Source organism: Siphateles boraxobius, unplaced genomic scaffold (assembly GCF_051911475.1).
Source record: "Siphateles boraxobius isolate OS27281-9 unplaced genomic scaffold, OSU_SipBor_1 12, whole genome shotgun sequence".
In the NCBI taxonomy this organism is placed as follows: Eukaryota; Metazoa; Chordata; class Actinopteri; order Cypriniformes; family Leuciscidae; genus Siphateles; species Siphateles boraxobius.
The window spans coordinates 16,517,930-16,539,837 of NW_027508722.1; the positions used below are offsets into that span (position 1 = coordinate 16,517,930).

Sequence of the window (21,908 nt, forward strand, 5' to 3'; positions counted from 1 at the left end):
AAGAGATCTAAATTAAACTGGTTGATGCCAAGAACCAACAAATATGTTGAAGGAATACCTTGCAAGGAATTCTCTTATAATATTTAAGGAACGTATTTTTATGTATTGAATAATTGGTATGTGAATACAATCCAATAGCAATAGAATAAAAATTATATTTTAGTAATAGAATTAATATCATATATAAAATACATTTTTAAAAATCAAATATTCCGTCAGCAGCAACAGTTGACACCCAGTTTTCAAAATATAGTTTATTCATAATTTTAATGAGAATAAACATTTCTTCCACCGAGTTATAGTGTTACATAGGGTGAACTCAAAAACAAAGGAGACTTGGATCCAAATGCAGTGAGTTTAATAGAATAAACACAACAAATCCAACATGGAGAACAGAGTACCAGGGAACAGAATGAGTGCAGCAAACATAACATCCATGTAGGCCAAGACTCGACAAGGAACACAAGAAACACTGGGGTTTTAAATACACAAGGGGTAATTTGCAAACAAGACACTCCTGGGATCAAAGAACGAATCTAAAAGAAAAATTACAAAACATGGCACAGAACAGGAAATAACATAAATGTCCACACAAGAGCTGTGGAAAACACAGGCTGGGATCATGACAAATAAGTGCATCCATATTATGTGTACTTATCTGCAAATTAAATCATCAAATCAGGTTTCAGAATCACTAAACTGGTTGTTCTGAATATCAGCACTTACCAGTGCTTTTTAGTATTTATATATTATTATAGTATTTATTAATATATACTTTATTTTTATATATTTTAGTTCACGTTTTTATAATTTTGCTATGTGCTTTTTGTTATGTTTATTAGTTGTTGTTTTTTTAGTCATTTTTGTACATCAACTGTATTACTACTGCTTATTTTAGTTTCTGATTTTCGCAGAATCAACTGTTATATGTCTTCATGTAACACACCGTAGTTGTGTTTTGTTCCTAAACGAATTAGCGTCTTTGAACGAATCAATCAAGTAATGATTCAGCCTTCCTGGTACCTGCAAACAGCTGGGTTTTTTGTGACCGAGCGTACGTTAAGCAGTGTGTGTGTGGTTCCTCAGGGCGGAGGAGGGCGAGGAGGAGAGCCAGAAAGAAAAGCTGGTGCTCTCAGAGGATTGTGAGCTCATCACTATTGTTGCCGTGGTACCAGGTCGTCTGGAGGTCACAACACACCACCTGTACTTCTACGACGGCAGCAGTGAGAAAGAGGAGACAGAGGAAGGTGAGTTGCAGCTTGTATCGGACCGCATATGCCGTCATATTGCCCAACCTTTTTTGTTTGTCTCGTTGATAAGCCACCGTTCATTGTTCATTTAATTACGGATGTAGTAAGATAAGTTTCTTATGCTGCATTTATTTGATCAAAATTAATGTAAAAACAGTAATATTGTGAAACATTATTACAATTTAAAGTAGTTGTTTTCTGTTTTAATCTATTTAAAAAGTAATTTATTCCTGTGATGGCAAAGCTGAATTTTCAGCCTCATTACTTCAGTGTCACATGATCATTCAGAAATCATTCTAATATGATGATTTGGTGCTCACTTATTATCAATTGATATTGATAATTTATGTGTATTGATTATTATTAATGGATCTTATCATTATCAATGTTAAACTTGATGTAAAATTTTATTAAACATAAAAAAATGTTCAGGATTCTTTGATGAATATAAAGTTCAAAAGAACAGCATTTATTTAAAATAGAATCTTTTGGAACTGTCTTTATAAATGTCTTTTTCTTACACTATCATTCAAAAGTTCGGGGTATCACGGTTAATCATAAACTGTAATATTATATTGATAATAAGAAGAATTGATAATTAGAAGACATGTTTCTTGAGCACCAAATCAGCATATTAGAATGATATCCAAAAAGAGGAGTATTGATGTTAAAAATCCAGCTTTGTCACCACAAGAATAAATTACATTTTAAAATATATTTAATTTGAAAACAGTTATAGTATTATGTAACAGTTAAAATTGTTCACCAGTCTTTGTGAGCATAAAAGACTTCTTACCAAAACATAAATGGATATTTATTATTTCAAACTTTTGATCAGTAGTGAATTGGATAACATATGATTCATGATTATAATGTGTATGCTTTTGACTGTCAATCCAGGTATTGGGTTTGATTTCAAGAGGTCGTTGTCACAGCTCAGGGAGGTCCACCTGAGGCGATACAACCTGCGGAGATCAGCACTAGAGCTGTTCTTCATTGACCAGGCACACTACTTCATCAACTTCAGGAAGGGGGTGAGTTAGACACAAACTGTGGTACTGTAGGAGAGACAATGGAAAAGGACACATAGTAGATGGCAGTAAGAATTGGTGGTATTTGAGGTTTGTTTGGTGTTTCCCACAGGTGCGGAACAAAGTCTACTCCAGGATCCTGGGTCTCAGGCCGCCAAATCTCTTCTACTTTGGTTCTCGCTCTCCTCAGGAGCTCCTGAAAGCCTCCAACCTGACTCACGTACGTCTTATATGAATTTTTTTTTCCATTTATGTGGGGAATTAAAAACATACTGATTATCATAGTGTTAATCATAGTGATTGACACAAACTCCAGACACATTGAGCCTTGGTTCTTATATGGGAGATTCTGATTGGAAACTGTTCTGCATTGTGTCCCAATCCCATTCCCCCCTCTCTCCCCATACAGTCGTGCTCAGAATTAATTGTATTATTCCCATTAATATTCCCATTAATGTTTACCTTTTTTAGCACACCAGGGTGACTAGGAACATGAAATTGTCCAGCCATGACTTCTTGTTTTACAGGAGTTTAAAAATGATGAAACACAAAGGGCAAATTCCCTTAATCATCCATCTCAATGAGTTAAACCAAAGAATATAGTTCTGATGTGCATCAAAAGATTGTTGAGCATCACAAAAAAGAAGTGGCTGTAAGAAAATAGCTAAAGAATTGAAAATCCCCATTTTGACCATCAGGGCAATAATTAAGCAGTTCCAATCTAAAGATGTTACGAATCTGCCAGGAAGAGGACGTGTTTCTATATTGCCTTAATGGACGATGAGGATGAAAGTTTGAGTGGCCAAAGACTCTTCAAGGATCACAGATGGAGAATTGCAGAAATTAGTTGAGTCTTGGGGTCAGAATGCCTATTAAAAAAAAAAAATCCAACAACCCTCTTCCATCAGGACAACGGTCCTAAACAAGCATTAAATTCAACACAAAAATTTGTTATGGAGCACAAAATTAAGCTTCTGCCATGACCGTCCCAGTTCCCTGACCTGGGGCCTCATTTATAAAACTTTGCGTAGGATTTGCGTCAGAAGTGGCGTACGAATGAAACATAGGACGTGCACAGAAATATTCGGATTTATAAAACCGTGCGCACGCACATCCTACGCATTTTTCCCTTAATAAATCACAACCAATTCTAAATGTAGCGCAGCTTTTACGGCTTCATGTCACGCCCATAGTTGCCCATAAATAGTCCGTGAAACGCCCACAAGTTAATATTCATCGATTGCGAAAGCATGGTGAACACTGAGAGGAAATCAAAAAAACGTAACTTCACTCAATGTGAAGTAGAAGTTATCGTGGCGAAGTGGAAAAGAGGAGAAAAATGTTGTTTGGAGGGCACAGTGTGGGCATTACTAATGCCAAAAAGGCACTTGAGTGGCAAAAGGTTGCAGACGCCGTAAATGCTGTAGGCAGCCTCAGAACATCGGACTGTGGCCGAAATAAAAAAGAAATGGTCGGACATTTGCCTCATTTGCCATTAAGTCTTTTGCTGTCTGAAGATGCGTTCACTCCGAATCCTTCCATTTTCCACATCTTCTAAGAGCGCAAGATCAGCCATTGTGCGTCATTACGGATTGTGATTATTCCATTTTATTTCCATCCATTTAATTGCATCTGACAAGCTACAGATGTCGGTTATAATCTACTAGGAAATGGGAAATAGTTCAGCGCAAATGTAATTTCTAGCAGCTTTCTGAGTGGTTGAGACATACGTCATACGTCATTTTATCTAAAATAAAACAAACTGATGGCATATGCATGAATACCATGATTCCGTAGCTGATGAAGACATTTTTACTAAAACAACTTTCCCCAGTGGACAAATAATCTATCTATCTATCTATCTATCTATCTATCTATCTATCTATCGATCTATCGATCTATCGATCTATCTACCCAGCAAACATGTAACGTTTTTACAACGTTTCACAACGTTGTTTTTTGGTTGCAATTAGGTAATGTTGCAGTGCAACGTTTTAAAAACGTTTAAGAAACCACACCTAAATATAAAAAAAGAATGTGACCAAAATAAAACGTTTTTGCAACGTTTTTGTGTTTGCTGGGTATCTATCTATCTATCTATCTATCTATCTATCTATCTATCTATCTATCTATCTATCTATCTGACTATCTAATCTGCTCCGCCAGACGGACACATTAGCGAGAATATCAGTTTTGTACATTATTTCGTTCTGTTTACCATCTTATTTATGAGGATGAATTGTATAACATGCCAATATTATTGCAGAACATATTTCACTTTTCTTTTTGCAAATAGGCCCTATGTGTTAATTTGCATTTCTGTTGCAGATCGATTAAACGGGTGTTATGTAGGCTGTAAATTATTAGACTTGCTTTGTGAAGTCTTCGTTTTATTTATGAGAGGCAGTATTGCCATTTATTTTACACAACGGTCAACAGTTTCACACACTTTCACGTGTTTCTTCCATCTGCCGACGGTGTCGCCATTTCTCATTTCACCCGTTTTTGTGCGTACGCCTGGGTCAGAACTTGCGTGAAGGACCGCACATTTTACAGTCAAGTTTGATTTTTATAAATACCAATTATTGCGTAGAGAGCGGCGTACGCCTTCTTTTGTGCGTACGCAACGTTTATAAATGAGGCCCCTGGTGAGTTGAGTGAACTGAAGAGAAGAAGCACCAACATGGAAGCACCCCCCACCCCCCCCCCCACCCCCCCCCCCCCCCCCCACACACACACACACACACTTTCAATTCTTTTACTTCTTTTACTTAAGGTTAGATTTTTGGCAATTTTTTGAATGAAAGTTCAAAAGGTTAAACAATGCAGATTTATTTTTTACTGCCAGTTTTGATCATATTTACCAGGGGTGCCATTAATTCTTATCACGACTGTAATTTCCTATTCCCTAGGTATTGTATCTGCTAATAAAAACCTGTTTAAAGGACAAAAAAAAAACCTAAATCAAACTGTTTATTTTCATTTTTGTTCCTTTTGCAGAGATGGATTTACAGAGAGATCTCCAATTTTGAATATCTGATGCAGCTCAATACCATTGCTGGTCGCACATACAATGATTTATCCCAGTATCCAGTGGTGAGTCCTTACAGAGCCTAGCCTTTGTTTTGTTGTTTTCATTTTTTTAAAATATTTGTTTTTGTTTGTTTTCATTTTGTCAATTTATTTTTTGTTTTTCGTTTAGTTTCATTTCAATTTGTTTTGTTTTTATTTTGTCTTTTTCGTTTAGTTTCTATTTTTGTTTTGTTTTTCGTTTAAATTTCTGTTTTGTTTTGTTGTTTTCAGTCCGTTCATTCTTTTTTCGATTTAATATTGAAAGTTGAAAAATTAGAAAACGGCTCATTTATTCGTTTTTAGTTCCCCACCAGCCAAAAAAAAGAGAATTCGGCTCAATTTTTATGTTCAGGGATAGAAATGGATAAAAGCCTTGAATACTCGATTTCCACGTGTGGGCGGGCATGAAACTCCCCTTTCCGCTGATTGGTCAACCAAAGATCAACCCGTGCCGCTTTCGGATCTTCCACAGTTCCGTGCAGAATAACAGTCCTCCGCTGCTGGACGGATTATTAAAGTGTTTATTACAAATAAACTCTCTCATCCAACAACCGGCCTAATGCTTTGACACAAATCGCTCTGGGCAAGGCCTAGAAAGGGTTTTCTTCATGGAAAACACAACCTACACTAGAGAAATATTAGCTGTTATTTCAGAAATATTATGTAGATTATTTCGCGTCTGCACCCACATGACCCATCATTAGCCTACTTCAAAGCTGGATGACCCACTGGACACAATGTCACAGCGCATCTATTATTTACTATCACAGCGCATCTATTTTGGTTATTCTATTAGTTTTCTTGTTGTTGTTTGTTTGTTTGTTTTTCATAGCTTATAGCTTTCATAGCAAATAGCTTATGATTTGTTACCTTTATAAGGGCAATTATTCTTACCTTTTTTAAATATATTTTTGTCATCTTTTATGAAAAATTCTGAAACTGAATTGACTAATTCAATTAGAATAATAAGACAATAAACTGTTACAAATCAAATTAAATTAGTATCAACCAAAGAAGCTGCATCTGAATTCTGAAGTGGCATGAAGACCTATTACTATTAACTGTTTAATGCTGCTCAAAGGATTTACACAGTAATTACGATTACATAGTATTATGAGATTAAAGTTTTAAATATAATATTTTGAATAGCCTTTTGAAATATTAAATTAATGACAAAATGAAACAATACTTAGATTATGAGAGTAAGACCCCCAGTAGGTGGTAGAACGTAACAGTCTCAATATTTAGTCAGTGAGTCATTCATTCAACCGATTCGTTCAAAATGCTGATTCATTCAGGAATGAACCAATTGGCTGTATATGGGACATTGAATCATTCACTCAACCGTTTCATTCAAAGAATCGATTTGAAGTGAGTCAGCCATGCAAAGGTTCTGCGGCTTTATTTTGCAATAGCATTAATTAGATTTTTAGTTTCATCCCTTTTTCAAAACTCAGCGTGCTGTCTAAAATGTTACTATGTACTATGATTACTATGTAATCGTAATTACTGTGTAAATCCTTTGAGCAGCATTAAACAGTTAATAGTAATAGGTCTTCATGCCACTTATGACTGCTTTATATTTACACTTACACTCGATACTGATGCGCTTCGCTACAATGTAACTGCATCTGCGCACTGTTCAGTAAGTCATGTAGCTTTGCCACACAGATTTTGTGTGTGTGCCAAAGTAGTAGGCTGATGGGTAATGTGGGTGTAGATGCGAGGTACAGCCTACATTAATATTTCTTAAATGATCAGTTAATATTTCTCTGGCACGTAGAGAAGAAAATCCTTTCTAGTCCCTGCCCAGCGCGATTTGTGCATCAGCGGAGGACTGTTATTCTGCACGAAAGCGGTACGGGTTGATCTTTAGTTGAACCAGTCAGCGGAAAGGGGCGTTTCATGCCCGCCCACACGTGGAAATCGAATACTCAAGCCATTTATCCATTTTCTATCCCTGAACATAAAAATATTAAAAAAATCAAGCCGAATTCTCTTCTTTTCATTTTTAAAAAAAAAAGAAAAATTAATAAATGAGCCATTTTATCATTTTTCTACTTTCAATATTAAAAGGATAGTTCACCCAAAAATGAAAATTCTGTCAGTATTTACTCACCCTCATGTTGTTCCAACCCCGTAAGACCTTCGTTCATCTTCGGAACACGAATTAAGATATTTCTGATGAAATCTGAGAGCTGGATCACTCCTCCATACTAGTCCATAGGCTTCTTGAGGGATTGAACTTGCCGGCCTCGAAAAGTTATTAAAGACATCATTAAAATAGTCCAAGTGACTACAGTGGCTCAATCTTAAGTTTATCAAACGACGAGAACACTTTTTGTGCGCAAAAAAAACAAAAATAACGACTTTATTTCAACTATTCATTTCCTTCTCTCTGGGCCTCGAGTCAGGTTACTAGTTTAACAGGGTATTATCTGTTGTTGACGTAGCTCTACGCAATTACACTAGTTTAACTGACTAGAGGCCCAAAGAGAAGGAAATGAATAGTTGAAATAAATTCGTTATTTATGTTTGTTTTTGGGCACAAAAAGTATTCTCATCGCTTGATAAACTTAAGATTGAGCCACTGTAGTCACTTGGACTATTTTAACGAAATCTTTAATAACTTTTCGAGGCCGGCAAGTTCAATCCCTCAAGAAGCCTATGGACTAGTATGGAGGAGTGAGCCAGCTCTCAGATTTCATCAAAAATATCTTAATTCGTGTTCCGAAGATGAACAAAGGTCTTACGGGGTTGGAACAACATGAGGGTGAGTAAATACTGACAGAATTTTCATTTTTGGGTGAACTATCCCTTTAAATCGAAAAAACAAATGAACACGGACCATTTTCATTTAGTTTTGTTAATTTTTGTGTTTTTTTTTGTTTTCGTTTCCTTTAAAAAAAAATTCACTTTCTTTTTAATGTCTTGTTTTGTTGTTCTCTCTTCGTTAAAATTTTTGTTTTGTTTAGTGTCTATATCTTTTGTTTTGTTGTTTTCGTTTCAATTTTTGTTTTTTTTTGGTTTCCAAACCGCTTGTCCTATGTAGTGTCATGGGTAAGTTGGAGCTTACCCAGCTTCTCAAGCTTAATTTTATTTATGCATTTTAATTTTTTAAATATTTTATTTAGTTTTTCAAATGTTTATTTAACTTTAAAGTTGACAAATGTTTACATTTAATAACCCTAGATTTAATTTAATCCATTTAAATGGGTGGTAAATATGCATTTAAAATCCCTTTTGCTGAAAAATCTAAATGTGCATGATTCTGGTGTTGTTACTGGATATTATACTGGTTACACAAGTCATCGCTTTTCTTCATGTGCATGTGTGTATTCTCAGTTCCCCTGGGTGTTGTGTGACTACACATCTGCTGAATTGGATCTGGAAGACCCAGCGATTTTCAGAGATCTGTCCAAACCCATTGGTGTTGTCAACTCTCGCCATGCACAGAACGTCAGGGAGAAGTGAGACAGTCTTGCAGTCCTTATTGCAGAATTCTTATTATCAAAGAATGTGTGTCACAAAACCAGAAGGATGGATAAAAATACCACAAGCCGATAGCTATAACTATAGCTATAACATGATTTATAAATAGATTTAAATTAGGAAATTATAATAGTTTGATCTTTCATAAGGTAAAGCACTGTAATGTAGAATGTCTTTCAGCTGACTTGCTAAGTGTCTTGTTCTTGTTGTTGTTGTTGTTGTTGTTGTTGTTTGCATAGGTATGAGAGTTTTGAGGACCCAACAGGCACTATCGATAAGTTCCATTATGGCACACACTACTCTAATGCTGCCGGCGTCATGCACTACATGATCCGCACAGAGCCCTTCACCTCATTACATATACAGCTCCAGAGCGGCAAGTAAGACACACACTCTCTCTCTCACACACACACTCACATACCAGTGCAGTCATACTACTGGGTAAATGCTAAAAGTTAAGGGCAGAGGAGTCCAGTCCTGCTCCTGGATGACCAACATCCTACAGAGTTTAGTTCACACACACCTGAACCAAATAATCAAGGTCTTCAGGATTACTAGAGACTTCCAGGAAGGCGTGTTGGGGCAGGCTGGAGCTAAACTCTTCAGGACGTTGGCCCTTCAAGCAGCATTGGACACCCCTGCTCAAGGGTGTGCTTAATTTTGCTTTGGGTCACATTCAAATTATAATTTTTTTGTATAGCTGAAGACATTTGCACTCAAATGTGTGCATTTATTCATTCCAAGTATTGTTACCTGAGGTACAAATTGAACTAAAATCTTAATAATATCATTAAAGAGGCCATATTATGCCCTATTACAAAGTCTTTGTTTTGTTTTTGGGATCTGATGGAATTCATGCTTGAATGTAAAAAAAATAATAATAATAATTTTTCACATATGTATTTCTCCTTTTAGTATGTCTCAAAGCCAACTATGGTCGCAAGTTCCGTCGTTACCAATAGAGTTCAATGGAAATTGCGATCATAGTTGGCCAACGATGCTTTTGGGAAACGCACCCCTGTTTAGTTCTGGTCTCTATGACGCCCCTCCTTCTGAAAAGTGCAATATGCTCTGATTGGTCGGCTGGAGTGTGTTGTAATTGGTCAACCACGTAGAGCGTGTTTCGGATATGTCACGCCCCTTACCATAACAACGAGTTTCAACACAATACTAATGCAAATTAAACCAGGCCTTGCACCTTTTGAGTGCATATACCTAAGGAGGGAATCATTTACATGAGGAATATTGTGACATGTAAGTTCCCGGAAGAAAACTCAAGACAATTGTGGCATTTCAGGGAGTTCAGAAAAGGTGCTTACTGATATAGAGAGTAACTCCTTTTGGAGTGTAACTTTGCAGAGCTAAAGAAAGTTGAAAATCTATTTAAAAAAAGCATAATATGTCCTCTTTAAATATAATTGATCATTTAGATTAGTTTGAAGGGTTTGACACTCCAAAACTATAAAACTATGTATCCATACAGGAATGTAGATCACCAACATGAAATTGTAAATGTTATAAATATTTATAATATTATTAATATTGAAAATAAAATATCATGTTTGTTTGCACTCCCTTGTAATGATCACTAGGTTGCAGTGTTGTTTACCTGATGGTTTTTAAGTAATCATGTAAATTGTCATATATATATGGGCTGCTCTCATATATGCATATTATATTATTGTGTGTGTTTAGGTTTGATTGTGCTGATAGGCAGTTTCATTCAGTAGCAGCAGCGTGGCAGGCGCGAATGGAGAGTCCAGCGGATGTGAAGGAGCTCATTCCAGAGTTCTTCTATTTCCCAGAGTTCCTGCAGAACTTGAACAGTAAGTGAGTCAATGATGAAAAGCACACTGCCACAGAAAAATGTTAAATGGACTTTAAATTTGATTACGTCTTGTGTGCAGATTTTGATCTGGGATGCTTGCAAATGAATCAGGACATGGTCAATGATGTGTTGCTTCCCCCCTGGGCGTCTTCACGTGAAGACTTCATCAGGAAACACAGAAAAGCTTTGGTGTGGCACTGACACTATGTGCAACACACACACACACACACACACACACATATATATATATATATATATATATATATATATATAATTTACTATAACTAAATGTGTTGTCTTATGAATATCCAGTGATTGAGTCAGATATTTCAGTAACTGCTCTGACAAACTCAGTAAGTGATTCGTTAGACTGATTCAAACTGATATTAAGTTTGATGGTCTTTTTGATAGATTCATTAAAAGAATCAACTCATAGGAGTCATTTTCTTATGAATCAGACAATATTTATGCTTTTTTGTTTTCTGCATGTAGCAGGTTGAATGGCTCATTGGAAAAAAATGCTTTTAAAACATGCACACTCTTTTGTTCTTCATCTGACACACATTCTCCTTGTGTATTTGTGTGTTTAAAGGAGTGCGAGTATGTGTCTGCTCACCTGCATGAGTGGATAGATCTCATATTTGGGTATAAGCAGCGAGGACCTGAAGCAGTGGAGGCTCTTAATGTCTTCTACTATTGCACTTATGAGGGTAAGAGGCCTCTTATGAGTTCTTATTAGTTTGAACATGTTCCTGCATGGAAAATATGACTGATCGGTGTGTGTTTTGGCTTTCAGGTGCAGTGGATCTGGACGCAATAGCTAATGAGACCGAGCGCAAGGCCCTGGAAGGCATCATCAGCAACTTTGGCCAAACGCCCTGTCAGCTTCTCAAGGTGGGATATATATATATATATATATATATATATATATATATATATATTATAAGCTTAATTATACTTGAGCTTCCTGGTCTGAACAGTCTTATTTTTTTATATACTAATTTTTTTGAAATATTTTGAATTGCCTTTTTTATATTTTCAGTTTTCATTCATTCTTAGTAATTTTGTAATGTACTTTTGTAATTTTAATTTCAGATTTTTTTAATATTACTATTTAATTCATTTTAATTTCAGTTTTAGTTATGTATTTCCATTTAGTAATTTCAGTGCTTTAACTTATTTCAGTTAGTTTTCCGTCCAATAATTGGTAAGACTTTACAACAAGGTTCCATTTATTAACTTTAGTTAACTGCATTAGTTAACATGAACTAACAATGAAAAATAATTCTAACGCATGTGTTAATCTTAATGTTAATTTTAACATATTTTTATAATTTTTGCAATTTTTATAATACCCAATGTTAACAAAGATTAATAAATACTGTAACAAGTTTATTGCTCATAGTTAGTTAATGTTAGGTAATGCTTTAACTAACGTTAAATGACGAGACCTTATTGTTAAGTGTTACCCTAATATTTATATTGTATTTTACTTCAGCATTATTTCAGTTAACAAAAATGCTTTTAACAGTTTTAGTTTGCGATTAAAAACCTTGGGTCTAAAGGCATTTGTGTAATGTATTGTGGGTAATATTGCACAAGTGAACCCTCTCTGTGTTATTCAGGAGCCTCATCCTCCCCGTATGTCAGCAGAGAACGCATTCAGGCGGCAGGCCCGTCTGGACTTACTACCCCCCAACCTTTTCGATCAGCTCAGTAAACTCCGATCTTTCAAGGAGGTAAGTCCAAATTTATCAGTTTTTTATTTCAACTGAATAATGTGCTGAAATTGCAAATTTGAGTTTGATTTAAGGAGATTCTTTTGTGAAACTGTGATTTGTGTTGTGATTGTTTTTGATGTTGTTTTCGTGGAGGTGGTGAGTGATGGTCTTCCGTTAGTCCAAGCCATGGTGCCCAGAAATCAAACCCGCTCCATTATCATCCCAGGTTCTGACATACTGGTAAGATTAGTCCATTAGGGGGCCTCAGCAAACTTCCAAAGGGCCCTCAAGATGACTTAAAAATGATGTAAAATGAGACAAAACAAACATTAATATAAATTTATAATGAATATAAATAGTCTTGTTATGCCAGCTCTAAAATATTTTATGGGGTAGAAATTGTAAGTAAAAATATTTTTAAAAATCCTAATGCAGTTAATCAGAAACAACTTAAGCTTTTGAATATTATTGTGGACAATGATTTAAAAAATGTTGAGAACCACTTTTGTTGTCTGAGGAATATTTGAGAAGGAAAAAAAAAGATTTTGTGGCTATTGTTAAATATGTTCCTTCAAAAAAAGTTAACTTAATACTTGAAATTCATTTGCTGCATATCCAAAAAAAGATTACACGCTGTCATACTAGCAATCTTCTTGTATCATTACGTGCAAAAAAATCAAGTGCTCAGTGAATATTAAATATGCAAGATTTTTTTCATAATTTTACAATAATGCACTATTTTTCAATCTACTTTCTAAATATTGATCAGCAATTTTTTTACAGTATGAAATAAAATAAAAACATTTGCATTTAGTTCGAATAGTTTATATTTGTGTTGTTTCTATGGAGTTGTCTGTTCGCAGGGGATCAAAATTCTCGGTAAAACTGCTTTAGAATGATATTTATTGGAAAAGCATTGTACAAATAAATTTGAAATGAATTAGATATGTTACAATACAAACATTACTCTAACAGATGTCTTAACACAAAATACATATTTTCCAGAGAATTTTGGAAACAATCTGTCTATCTCACTCTTAATATTGTTTTCACTTTGTGTACACGGATCTTTTTCAATTATCTCTATATATCATATGTATTTATTTATTATAGATCAGTGTTCTGTAAACAAAAACAAAAATATACACTACCGTTTAAAATTTGGTGTTGGTAATATTCTTTAATGTTTTTGAAAGAAGCATTTATTTGATTAAAAATACCATAAAAAACTATAATATTGAGAAATATTAATACTATTTAGAATAACTGTTTTCTATTTAAATATAATGTTAAAATGTAATTAATTCCTGTGATGGCACTGCTGAATTTGCAGCATCATTACTCCAGTCTTCAGTGTCACATGATCCTTCAGAAATCATTCGAATATGCGTATTTGCTGCTCAAGAAACATTAACTATTATCATCTGTGTTGAAAATTCTTTGATTAATAGAAATATATTTTATTTATTTGTAAGATTATAAATGTTTCACTGTCACTTTTGATCAACTTAATGCAACCTTGCTAAATAAAAGTATGAATTTCTTCCAATCTTACTGACACCAAATATCTGAACAGTAGTATATCTGCCTTTATATTTTGGTAAGGTGGTCCCTCACAAATGATTCATCAAGTTTGGGGGTCCCTGAAATTAGTAAGTTTGTTACAGAACAGACACCTGTATCCGAATGAGTTTTGAATGGCTTTTGTCCTGTTTGTAAGGTGACAGTGAGTGCTAATGGAATGATAGGCACTCATAGCTGGCTGCCCTACGACAAGAACATAGCCAATTACTTCACCTTCACCAGAGACCCCTCTGTGAGCAACCCAAAGTAAGTTTGAACAAGCACAAATATTCACTTAGAAACACATTATATAATCAAGTGCAGAGGCTTTTGATCAGTGATGTCATACAGTTTTAAAGACGAGGTTTTGTTTAGCCAGAAAGTAATTTTTTGGTGACAAAACTGGTCCTTGGACAAATGATCAAAAGCTTTATAGAAGCATATAAACAGCAGCTATTTGACATCAAACTCTGGTGGTTTGGCTGCTTTCATCTCTATAATGTTCTTTAGTCAAATTGAGTCCTTTGTAGTAAAATCTCATTTGTTTTGCCAAGCCTTTCTTGTTATTTATGAGTGGTTTGCTAACATGTGTCGAATCTGATGCTTAAACACAACATTGATCTATTTCAAAATGTTCTCCCACTGTTCCTGCTGACAAGTTTAGTCCCGTTTGTTGGTACTAACCTTTTGTTTGATCTGTTTTTAGGACCCAGCGGTTCCTCAGCGGGCCGTTCTCCCCAGGGGTGGAAATGGGCTCCCAGGTGCTGGTGGTGTCCAGTGACGGGCGTCTGCTGTTCAGCGGGGGGCACTGGGACTGCAGCCTACGGGTCACTATGTTAGGCAAGGCCAAGCTGGTGGGCAGGATCTGCCGTCACATAGGTGAGAGCCGTCTGTCCGACATCGACGTACCCAAATAGTACCGAGCCAAGACGCAGCTGTAGGCGTTGTTCAGCTAAATCCTAAATGAAATGAGCTGCTGTCAGATACAGCAGAGCTGTTCATTGAATCTTTTGTTGCTGAAACTGAACAAGTAATAACTATCAGCTCCCTCTTGATTTAAACCATTAATAATATGTATGCTGCAAATTGCTGATTACATAATGCATTTGATTATGAATGCATGTCATGATGACTAATTAATGTGTATTTCTGTGGGATATAGATGTGGTCACATGCCTGGCTTTGGATCTCTGTGGTATCTACCTCATCTCTGGCTCACGGGACAACACATGCATGGTGTGGCAGGTCATACAGCAGGTTTGCTAACACAAAATACCTGTACTTTAGTGCCAAGTTAGTACAAAAAATAAAATTATACTAGTATTTCTAGTATCAGACGCACGTAGTAACATGTACCGACTCAATTCGATACCCATTTCTCAGTCTCACTGCTTTTGAACGCTTGTGTTCCCATGTGAAGGGCGTCCGTACTGCTTCATATCTTTTTTTGACTTCATCAAAATGTCCATAGGTTCATTTTAACTAAATATACACTATTGTTTAAAAGTCAATATATTAATACTTTTATTCAACAAGGACACATTAAATTGATCAAAAGTGACGGTAAAGACATTTATAATGTAACCTAAAAAATTCAAGTATGGTTTACATGATATCTGTGTTTGTTGTTTTTTTATTTTTTATTACTAATTATTTACTTGAAAGATTATTTGAAGCAGTATTTGCTTAATTGACAATTGAAGACTATATTCCTTTGTTTTATTTTAATTTTGTTAATATTTATTTTAATTTAACTTTTTAAAATAAAGTATGTTTAGTAGCATATTTATTGTTGCTGTTATCGAGATTTACTGATATGCTGAATTTCTTCACTTTCTATCACTGATATGTGAAACATTACTGTTCAGAAGTTTGGGGTCAGTCAGATTTGTTTAATTATTAAATTAATTAATGTATTAAATACGATAATACAGCAAGGATGCATTAAATTGATCAAAAGGGACAGTAAAGACATTTAATTTAATATTATTACAAAATATTTCTATTCCAAATAAATGCTGGGGTTTTTTAAACTTTCTGTTCATCAAAGAATTCTGAAAATAATGTATCATGGTTACCACAAAAATATTAAGCACCACAACTGTTTTCAACTGTGATAATTGTAAGAAATGCTTCTTGAATACCAAATCAGCATATTAGAATGATTTATGAAAGTATCAGATGATGACACTGAAGACTAGAGTAATGACTGCTAAAATTCAGCTTTGCCATCACAGGAATAAATTACATTTTAAAATATATTAAAATAGAAACCGGGGTTTTAAATTATAATAATATTTCGCAATATTTCTGTTTTTATTTTTGATCAAATAAATGCAGCCTTAGTTGAGTGTAATAGACTCAAAAACAAAAACTTTTGAACGGTAGTGTATATAATAATAGTCCGACCTACAGCATGATTATATAATATAACTGATTATGTAAGTGATTATATTTTTGGATTACCTGTAGGGTGGTTTCTCTAGCGGTCTGTCTCCACGGCCCGTGCAGGTCCTCTGTGGACATGATCAAGAGGTCACTTGTGTCGCCCTCAGCACTGAGTTGGATATGGCGATCTCAGGGTCAAAGGTCAGTTTAAATTAAGCCATTTCTAAAACGTCCCTTAAGGAGTTCAGCTTTATTGCATTGCCATCAGGGTTGATGAGTTTCCTGTCTTTGTCTCTCGTTCAGGATGGCACAGTAATCATGCACAGTGTGCGTCGTGGACAGTACCTGCGGACCCTGAGACCACCGTGTGAGAGCTGCGTTCCTGCCCCTGTGGCACACTTGGAGGTCGGCATGGAGGGGCACATAGTGGCACAGACTGTTATGGAGGGCCGCACGGCTGGAAAGGTGCTGGTTAACACTGTTTGTCAAAAGAAGAAAGTCGTTGCTGTTGGTCGGGCGGAAACCTTGTATCTTAATTTTTCGTCATTTTTATTTTTTCCCATAAATCACTACTCTTTATGTCTGTCTGTGGGTGTTGCAAATCTAACCAATGAAAATTATTAAAAAGAGCTTGTGACCAAAGCTTGTAACTCCATTGGTTTCTCAAACTGTAAGACAAATCTCATAACTCCGCCCACCTCTATTGTGAATGTTTGGACCATCTCTGCTTGTTTGCAATGCAAGGGTAAATTAAGAACTGGTTCTTTGAATAAGTACAGCTTTCTCTTTACTCAAGAAACACTATCTACATATATATATATATATATATAAATTCTCCACTCCTCAAATACATAAAACATAGGAACTATCCGTGACGTTAGTGTACGCTGATTGGCCAAACGCACGCGAAACACCAGCACCCGCCATTTTTAAAAACACACAGATTATAGCCTATATATTTCCTCTACAAACTAACTCTACGAACATGGAAAACAGTGATAGATGGGCGTCTTAACCTTTACGCTGAGGAGAAAATCCAACGCAACTTTGAGGGGACCAAGCAAACATGATTATGTATTTCTGCTCAGCTAGCAACACTGGACATCAACCACACGGCATACGCTAATACCTTTTCATATACTGTCTACTTTCTATTTATAACAGTTCTATCTAATAACATATTAGACAGGACTGTTAGACACAGACCGTAAACTAATGAACACGGAGGTTGCGAGCACTGTGTGGCTCTGGCTGGCGTTCTCAGCGCCGAAAAAATAAAGGTCACAATAAGCGCGACTTAACTCACTTCCTACTGGCGGTGCGAATGCAACCAGGAAAACGTTCCTAGGGGAACCATTAGTTCTCTGGGAACGTGGCTAGTTCCCAGAACTAAGTTCCTAGAACTACCCTGTGTGAAAGCCCCTAAAATAGTTATTATAAGAATGGAAATTAACACATTATAAAAATGCTCAAAAATATATAAATAATAATAAAATATATATATTGTTTTTATATGTAGGTCCATTAGTGCAGTGCTTCTCAACCCTTGACTTGGGACCTGTTTTTTAACTGTTACATTGATTGATTGTTTTTTATTCTTCTTCTTTTCTGCCTGTAGGAGAAGTATGCACTGCATGTGTATTCTGTAAATGGATCTCTCTTAGCATCTGAGACCTTGGATGAGAAGATTTCAGCTCTGCACCTGGTGCCTGACTACCTCATCGTGGGAACACAACAGGGGAACCTTCACATTCGAGACTTGTACAGGTAAACACACCTCTAACGGTTATTGTAGACTATCGTTCAAAGGTTTGGGGTCAGTGTTTTTTTTAATAGAAATTAATAATTTTATTCAGCTAGGACACATTCAATTGACCAGGAATTACAATAAAGACTTTTACATTGTTACAAATCAATTTGTTTCAAATAAATACACAGTTTCCACACGATATTAAGCTGTTTTCAACAAGAAATGTTTCTTGAGCAGCAAATCAGCATATTAGAATCATTTCTGAAGGATCATGTGACACTGGAGTAATTATGCTGGAAATTCAGCGGTGCCATCACAGGAATACATTTTAATTGAAAAATATTAAAATTAAAGAACTTTTTTTTTTTAATTGTAAGAATATGACTGTTTTATTTTATTTGTGATCTAAAGATCTTAGTAGATTTTATTTGTGATCTTTTATTTGCAGGCCTGTGTGAGCATAAGAGACTTAAAAAAAAATTAAAAATCCTACTAAGCCCAAACCTTTTAACGGTAGTGTAGGCGTACAGCGGCCCGGCACAATCTGTTTGATCATTTTTATTTATTTATTTATCTAAATCCTTTGTGTCATCACATTAAATCTTCAGCAGCTGGGTCCATGTTTATTTCTCATTCCCAAGTCTCTCTTTCTGTGTGTGTGTAGCTTAAATCTGGCTGTAGCGCCCTTGGCCCTGAAGGTCCCAGTGCGCTGTGTGTCTGTTACGAAAGAGAGCAGTCATATCCTGGTGGGCCTAGAGGATGGCAAACTCATTGTGGTGGGAGCAGGAAAACCAGAAGAGGTGAGTGAGTTTGAAAGAGTCTGTATGTGGAAGGGTTTTTAGGCCATGAAGTTTTTACTGTTTGAAGTAGAATGCATGCTACTCATTAAAGCAGTGAGCAATGAAACGGTCACCTATATTCTGCGAGGTTATAGTGTTAGTACTTCAACATAAAGTTGACAGTCACAGTTTACTGTTGCACTACAATTCAAATGTTTGGAACTGGTACAAATTTTTTTTAATGTGTTGTGCACTTATGCTTAATATTTACTTAATACTTAATATTTTTGTGGAAACAGTGATACATTTTTTCAGCATTCTTTCTTGAATAGAAAGGTCAAAAGAACAGCATTTATTTGAAATAATATTGTAAGTGTCTTTACTGTCATTTTTGATCAATTTAATACGTTCTTGCTAAATAAAAGTACTAATTTCTTCAACAACAACAAAAAATCGTATTGACCCGAAATGGTAGTGTACATTTTAAGTGAAACGGTTAGTAAAATATAGTAGAAATTGTGTAAACAGTGCAAAACAACTTTAAAATATTAACTTTAAAACAATAAATATACATATATATATATATATATTACAATTCGTTTTTATGGTGTACTATTATTCAAAATGACATACCTAAAATGTAAAATTATTAATTATTAGGTCATGTTAGTTCATAATATGTTCTGTTAAAATGTTTTACTGCAAATGTAGAAACTGAATCGGCACATTCTTTTCTCAAGAATATTTAAACCTTTGTCTTAATTCAGGTGCGATCAGGACAGTTTTCCCGGCGACTGTGGGGCTCCACACGCAGAATCTCCCAGGTGTCCTCGGGAGAGACCGAATACAACCCTGTTGAACCTCCTGGTAAATGAGCTCCTCGTGCCCTCGGCAAAACCTTTGCCTCCACCGTTCCTTCAGCACTCGTCTGGTTTCCTGCAGTTCCAAAACAGAGATTGGGAAGAAGAGAGCATAATGGGAACAGTTGTGAACATCCAAAACATGCACTTTTTTTATTAAAAGGGAACATTCTTCTTGACAATGCAATGATTTATACTGCTTTTAACAAACAAACATTCCAAAGATTTTTGATCAGGCGAATCAGGCGGCAAACTTCTTGAGCGTTGGCGGCTGAGAATGAACTTTAACTTTAAAAGCAGTATGTTCTGTCCTGTGAATCACAGACTGGTCTGGAGACCGAGGCACTGTAGCTCAGCGTGATGGACTTAGTCTCTGTCACTGAGTGACAATCCGTATTCACCTGAGCCATTTAATAGTATAGTAGATCTTCCTATGCTGATTTTTGCTTCTGCTTTGCTGATCACGGTCAGCACAGCAACACTTGTACTCCATCTGACACTTGAAAACCTTCTTATATTGAGCAATGTAATCTATGAATCCAGATTTTTCCATGGGACGGGCACCAACAGAGATATTTTAGCTTTGTTTATATGTAGGTGTGGGTGTTTGTATTGCTCTGCACGGTTCCTTGCAGATGCTTTGTATAAGGCAATAATTATGTGACGCCTAAATTGGAACAAGATCCTTTCACTCTTGTCCGACGATGTGAAGCGCTTTGAGCCCTACTAAGTCTGAGACTTGATCCAGTACCACCTGTGCCTTCAAACAGGTAAACAATATAAATGTTCATAATTATGATTGATTGTGACATTTTATATATTAAAGGGATAGTTCACCCTAAAATTTAAATTTGTCATCTGAGTCACCCTCATGTCGTTCCAAACATGTATGACTTTCTTTCTCCTGCAGAACACAAACGAAGAGAGATATATTTATACATGTGTGTGTGTGTGTATATATATATATATATATATATACTGAGTATAATTAAAATCTATCATTTTAACATTTAATAGGCTTTTAAAAAAGCAACTTTTAATTTAAGTGATCTTAAAAGAATATTTACATGAACCCATTTTAATAAATGTTCGCCACAGAAACAAGTTATTTTAGTTGTTTTTGGATTATGTAACCTTGTTTTAATAAATAAGTTTGACACCAGCATTTTACATAAACAGTGAAGTGTCATAATTTTTTACTACAACTTCTTACAAAAACTGTTAGCCTAACATACTTAAAAGTTCAAAAATTTTGAAGACAAGTAAAGAGTCAGAAAAAAAAGAACTAATTACATATATTGAAGAATCGTCTTTTGTTCCAAAGTCAATGGGGTCCAAAACAACATTGTATGGTCAATAAAAGAGTTGGGAACAACATGACAGTGAGTAAATGATCACATGGTTTTAATTTAGGGGTGAACTATCACTTTATTTCATTAGGTCCTGCTGATAAAAATTTGCACTGGGTAAATCTTTCACATCCTGTAATGTGTTATTCCTAATTCTGTTATTGTGCCTTCCTGTCAGTGCACTGAGGGATTCGCACAGCCATCACAAATATCCTCTTAAATGTTAAAGTCGATGAATGCACTTGTTTGTTCTTCCACTGTAGGGATAAATTGCACTTGATATGAAAAGCTTTTGGTTTCTTTTCATATTTACGATATGGTTTTTATGGCATTTCCAATCTCATGTAGCCTACACAAAATCTAAATCTTAATAGAAATGGTATCCACTTTTGAACTTTGCAAAGTGCCTCGACTGTGTTCTTCACTGTAATTATTAAACTATTTGTAATATGTGAAACATATGCCAGCTAGTCTTAATTGCCCTGTGAATGTGTCTGTTGGCTGGGGCCACAATTCTGTCTATGTTACCATTGGAATTTTTTTTGTCTAGATGTTTTGGGGTTGTTGTTTTTTTCTCTTGACGCACTGAATACTTTGATGGCTGTGCTGTGTGAGTGGTGTCTGTGAGACACATGGGTATTCGGACACATCTTGCTGGCTTCTCTGGGATGGTTGCGTTCAATCTTTTGCTCTGTGCTTGATAGCAAAGTCAGCAGAGACAAAGGAAAGCACCGAGCACAACGGCCAGCAGTTATACACACTGTTTAAAGGGTTTTTTTTTCTGGTATTTACTCACATTTGTATTGTTCTAAACTCATGAATTTC

At 35.6% G+C, this 21,908-nt stretch overlaps 1 protein-coding gene across 4 annotated transcripts in view; it reads left to right on the forward strand.

Moving 5' to 3' along the window:
• The window catches only part of nbeal2 (neurobeachin-like 2), an 85,276-nt gene extending 64,624 nt beyond the window's left edge, over positions 1-20,652 (forward strand). For all 4 annotated transcript variants that reach the window (XM_077209378.1, XM_077209396.1, XM_077209406.1 and 1 more), the window contains 20 exons: positions 1,087-1,247; positions 2,151-2,284; positions 2,394-2,501; positions 5,282-5,377; positions 8,699-8,823; positions 9,085-9,225; positions 10,541-10,671; positions 10,753-10,862; positions 11,266-11,383; positions 11,470-11,567; positions 12,299-12,412; positions 12,548-12,634; positions 14,115-14,224; positions 14,664-14,836; positions 15,120-15,214; positions 16,430-16,546; positions 16,649-16,810; positions 17,964-18,112; positions 18,760-18,895; positions 19,642-20,652. In XM_077209378.1, coding sequence (XP_077065493.1) covers positions 1,087-1,247; positions 2,151-2,284; positions 2,394-2,501; positions 5,282-5,377; positions 8,699-8,823; positions 9,085-9,225; positions 10,541-10,671; positions 10,753-10,862; positions 11,266-11,383; positions 11,470-11,567; positions 12,299-12,412; positions 12,548-12,634; positions 14,115-14,224; positions 14,664-14,836; positions 15,120-15,214; positions 16,430-16,546; positions 16,649-16,810; positions 17,964-18,112; positions 18,760-18,895; positions 19,642-19,749 — 2,473 coding nt within the window. In that variant the 3' untranslated portion in view covers positions 19,750-20,652. The remainder of the gene's footprint in view (positions 1-1,086; positions 1,248-2,150; positions 2,285-2,393; positions 2,502-5,281; positions 5,378-8,698; positions 8,824-9,084; positions 9,226-10,540; positions 10,672-10,752; positions 10,863-11,265; positions 11,384-11,469; positions 11,568-12,298; positions 12,413-12,547; positions 12,635-14,114; positions 14,225-14,663; positions 14,837-15,119; positions 15,215-16,429; positions 16,547-16,648; positions 16,811-17,963; positions 18,113-18,759; positions 18,896-19,641) is intronic.
• Positions 20,653-21,908: the final 1,256 nt, after the last annotated feature.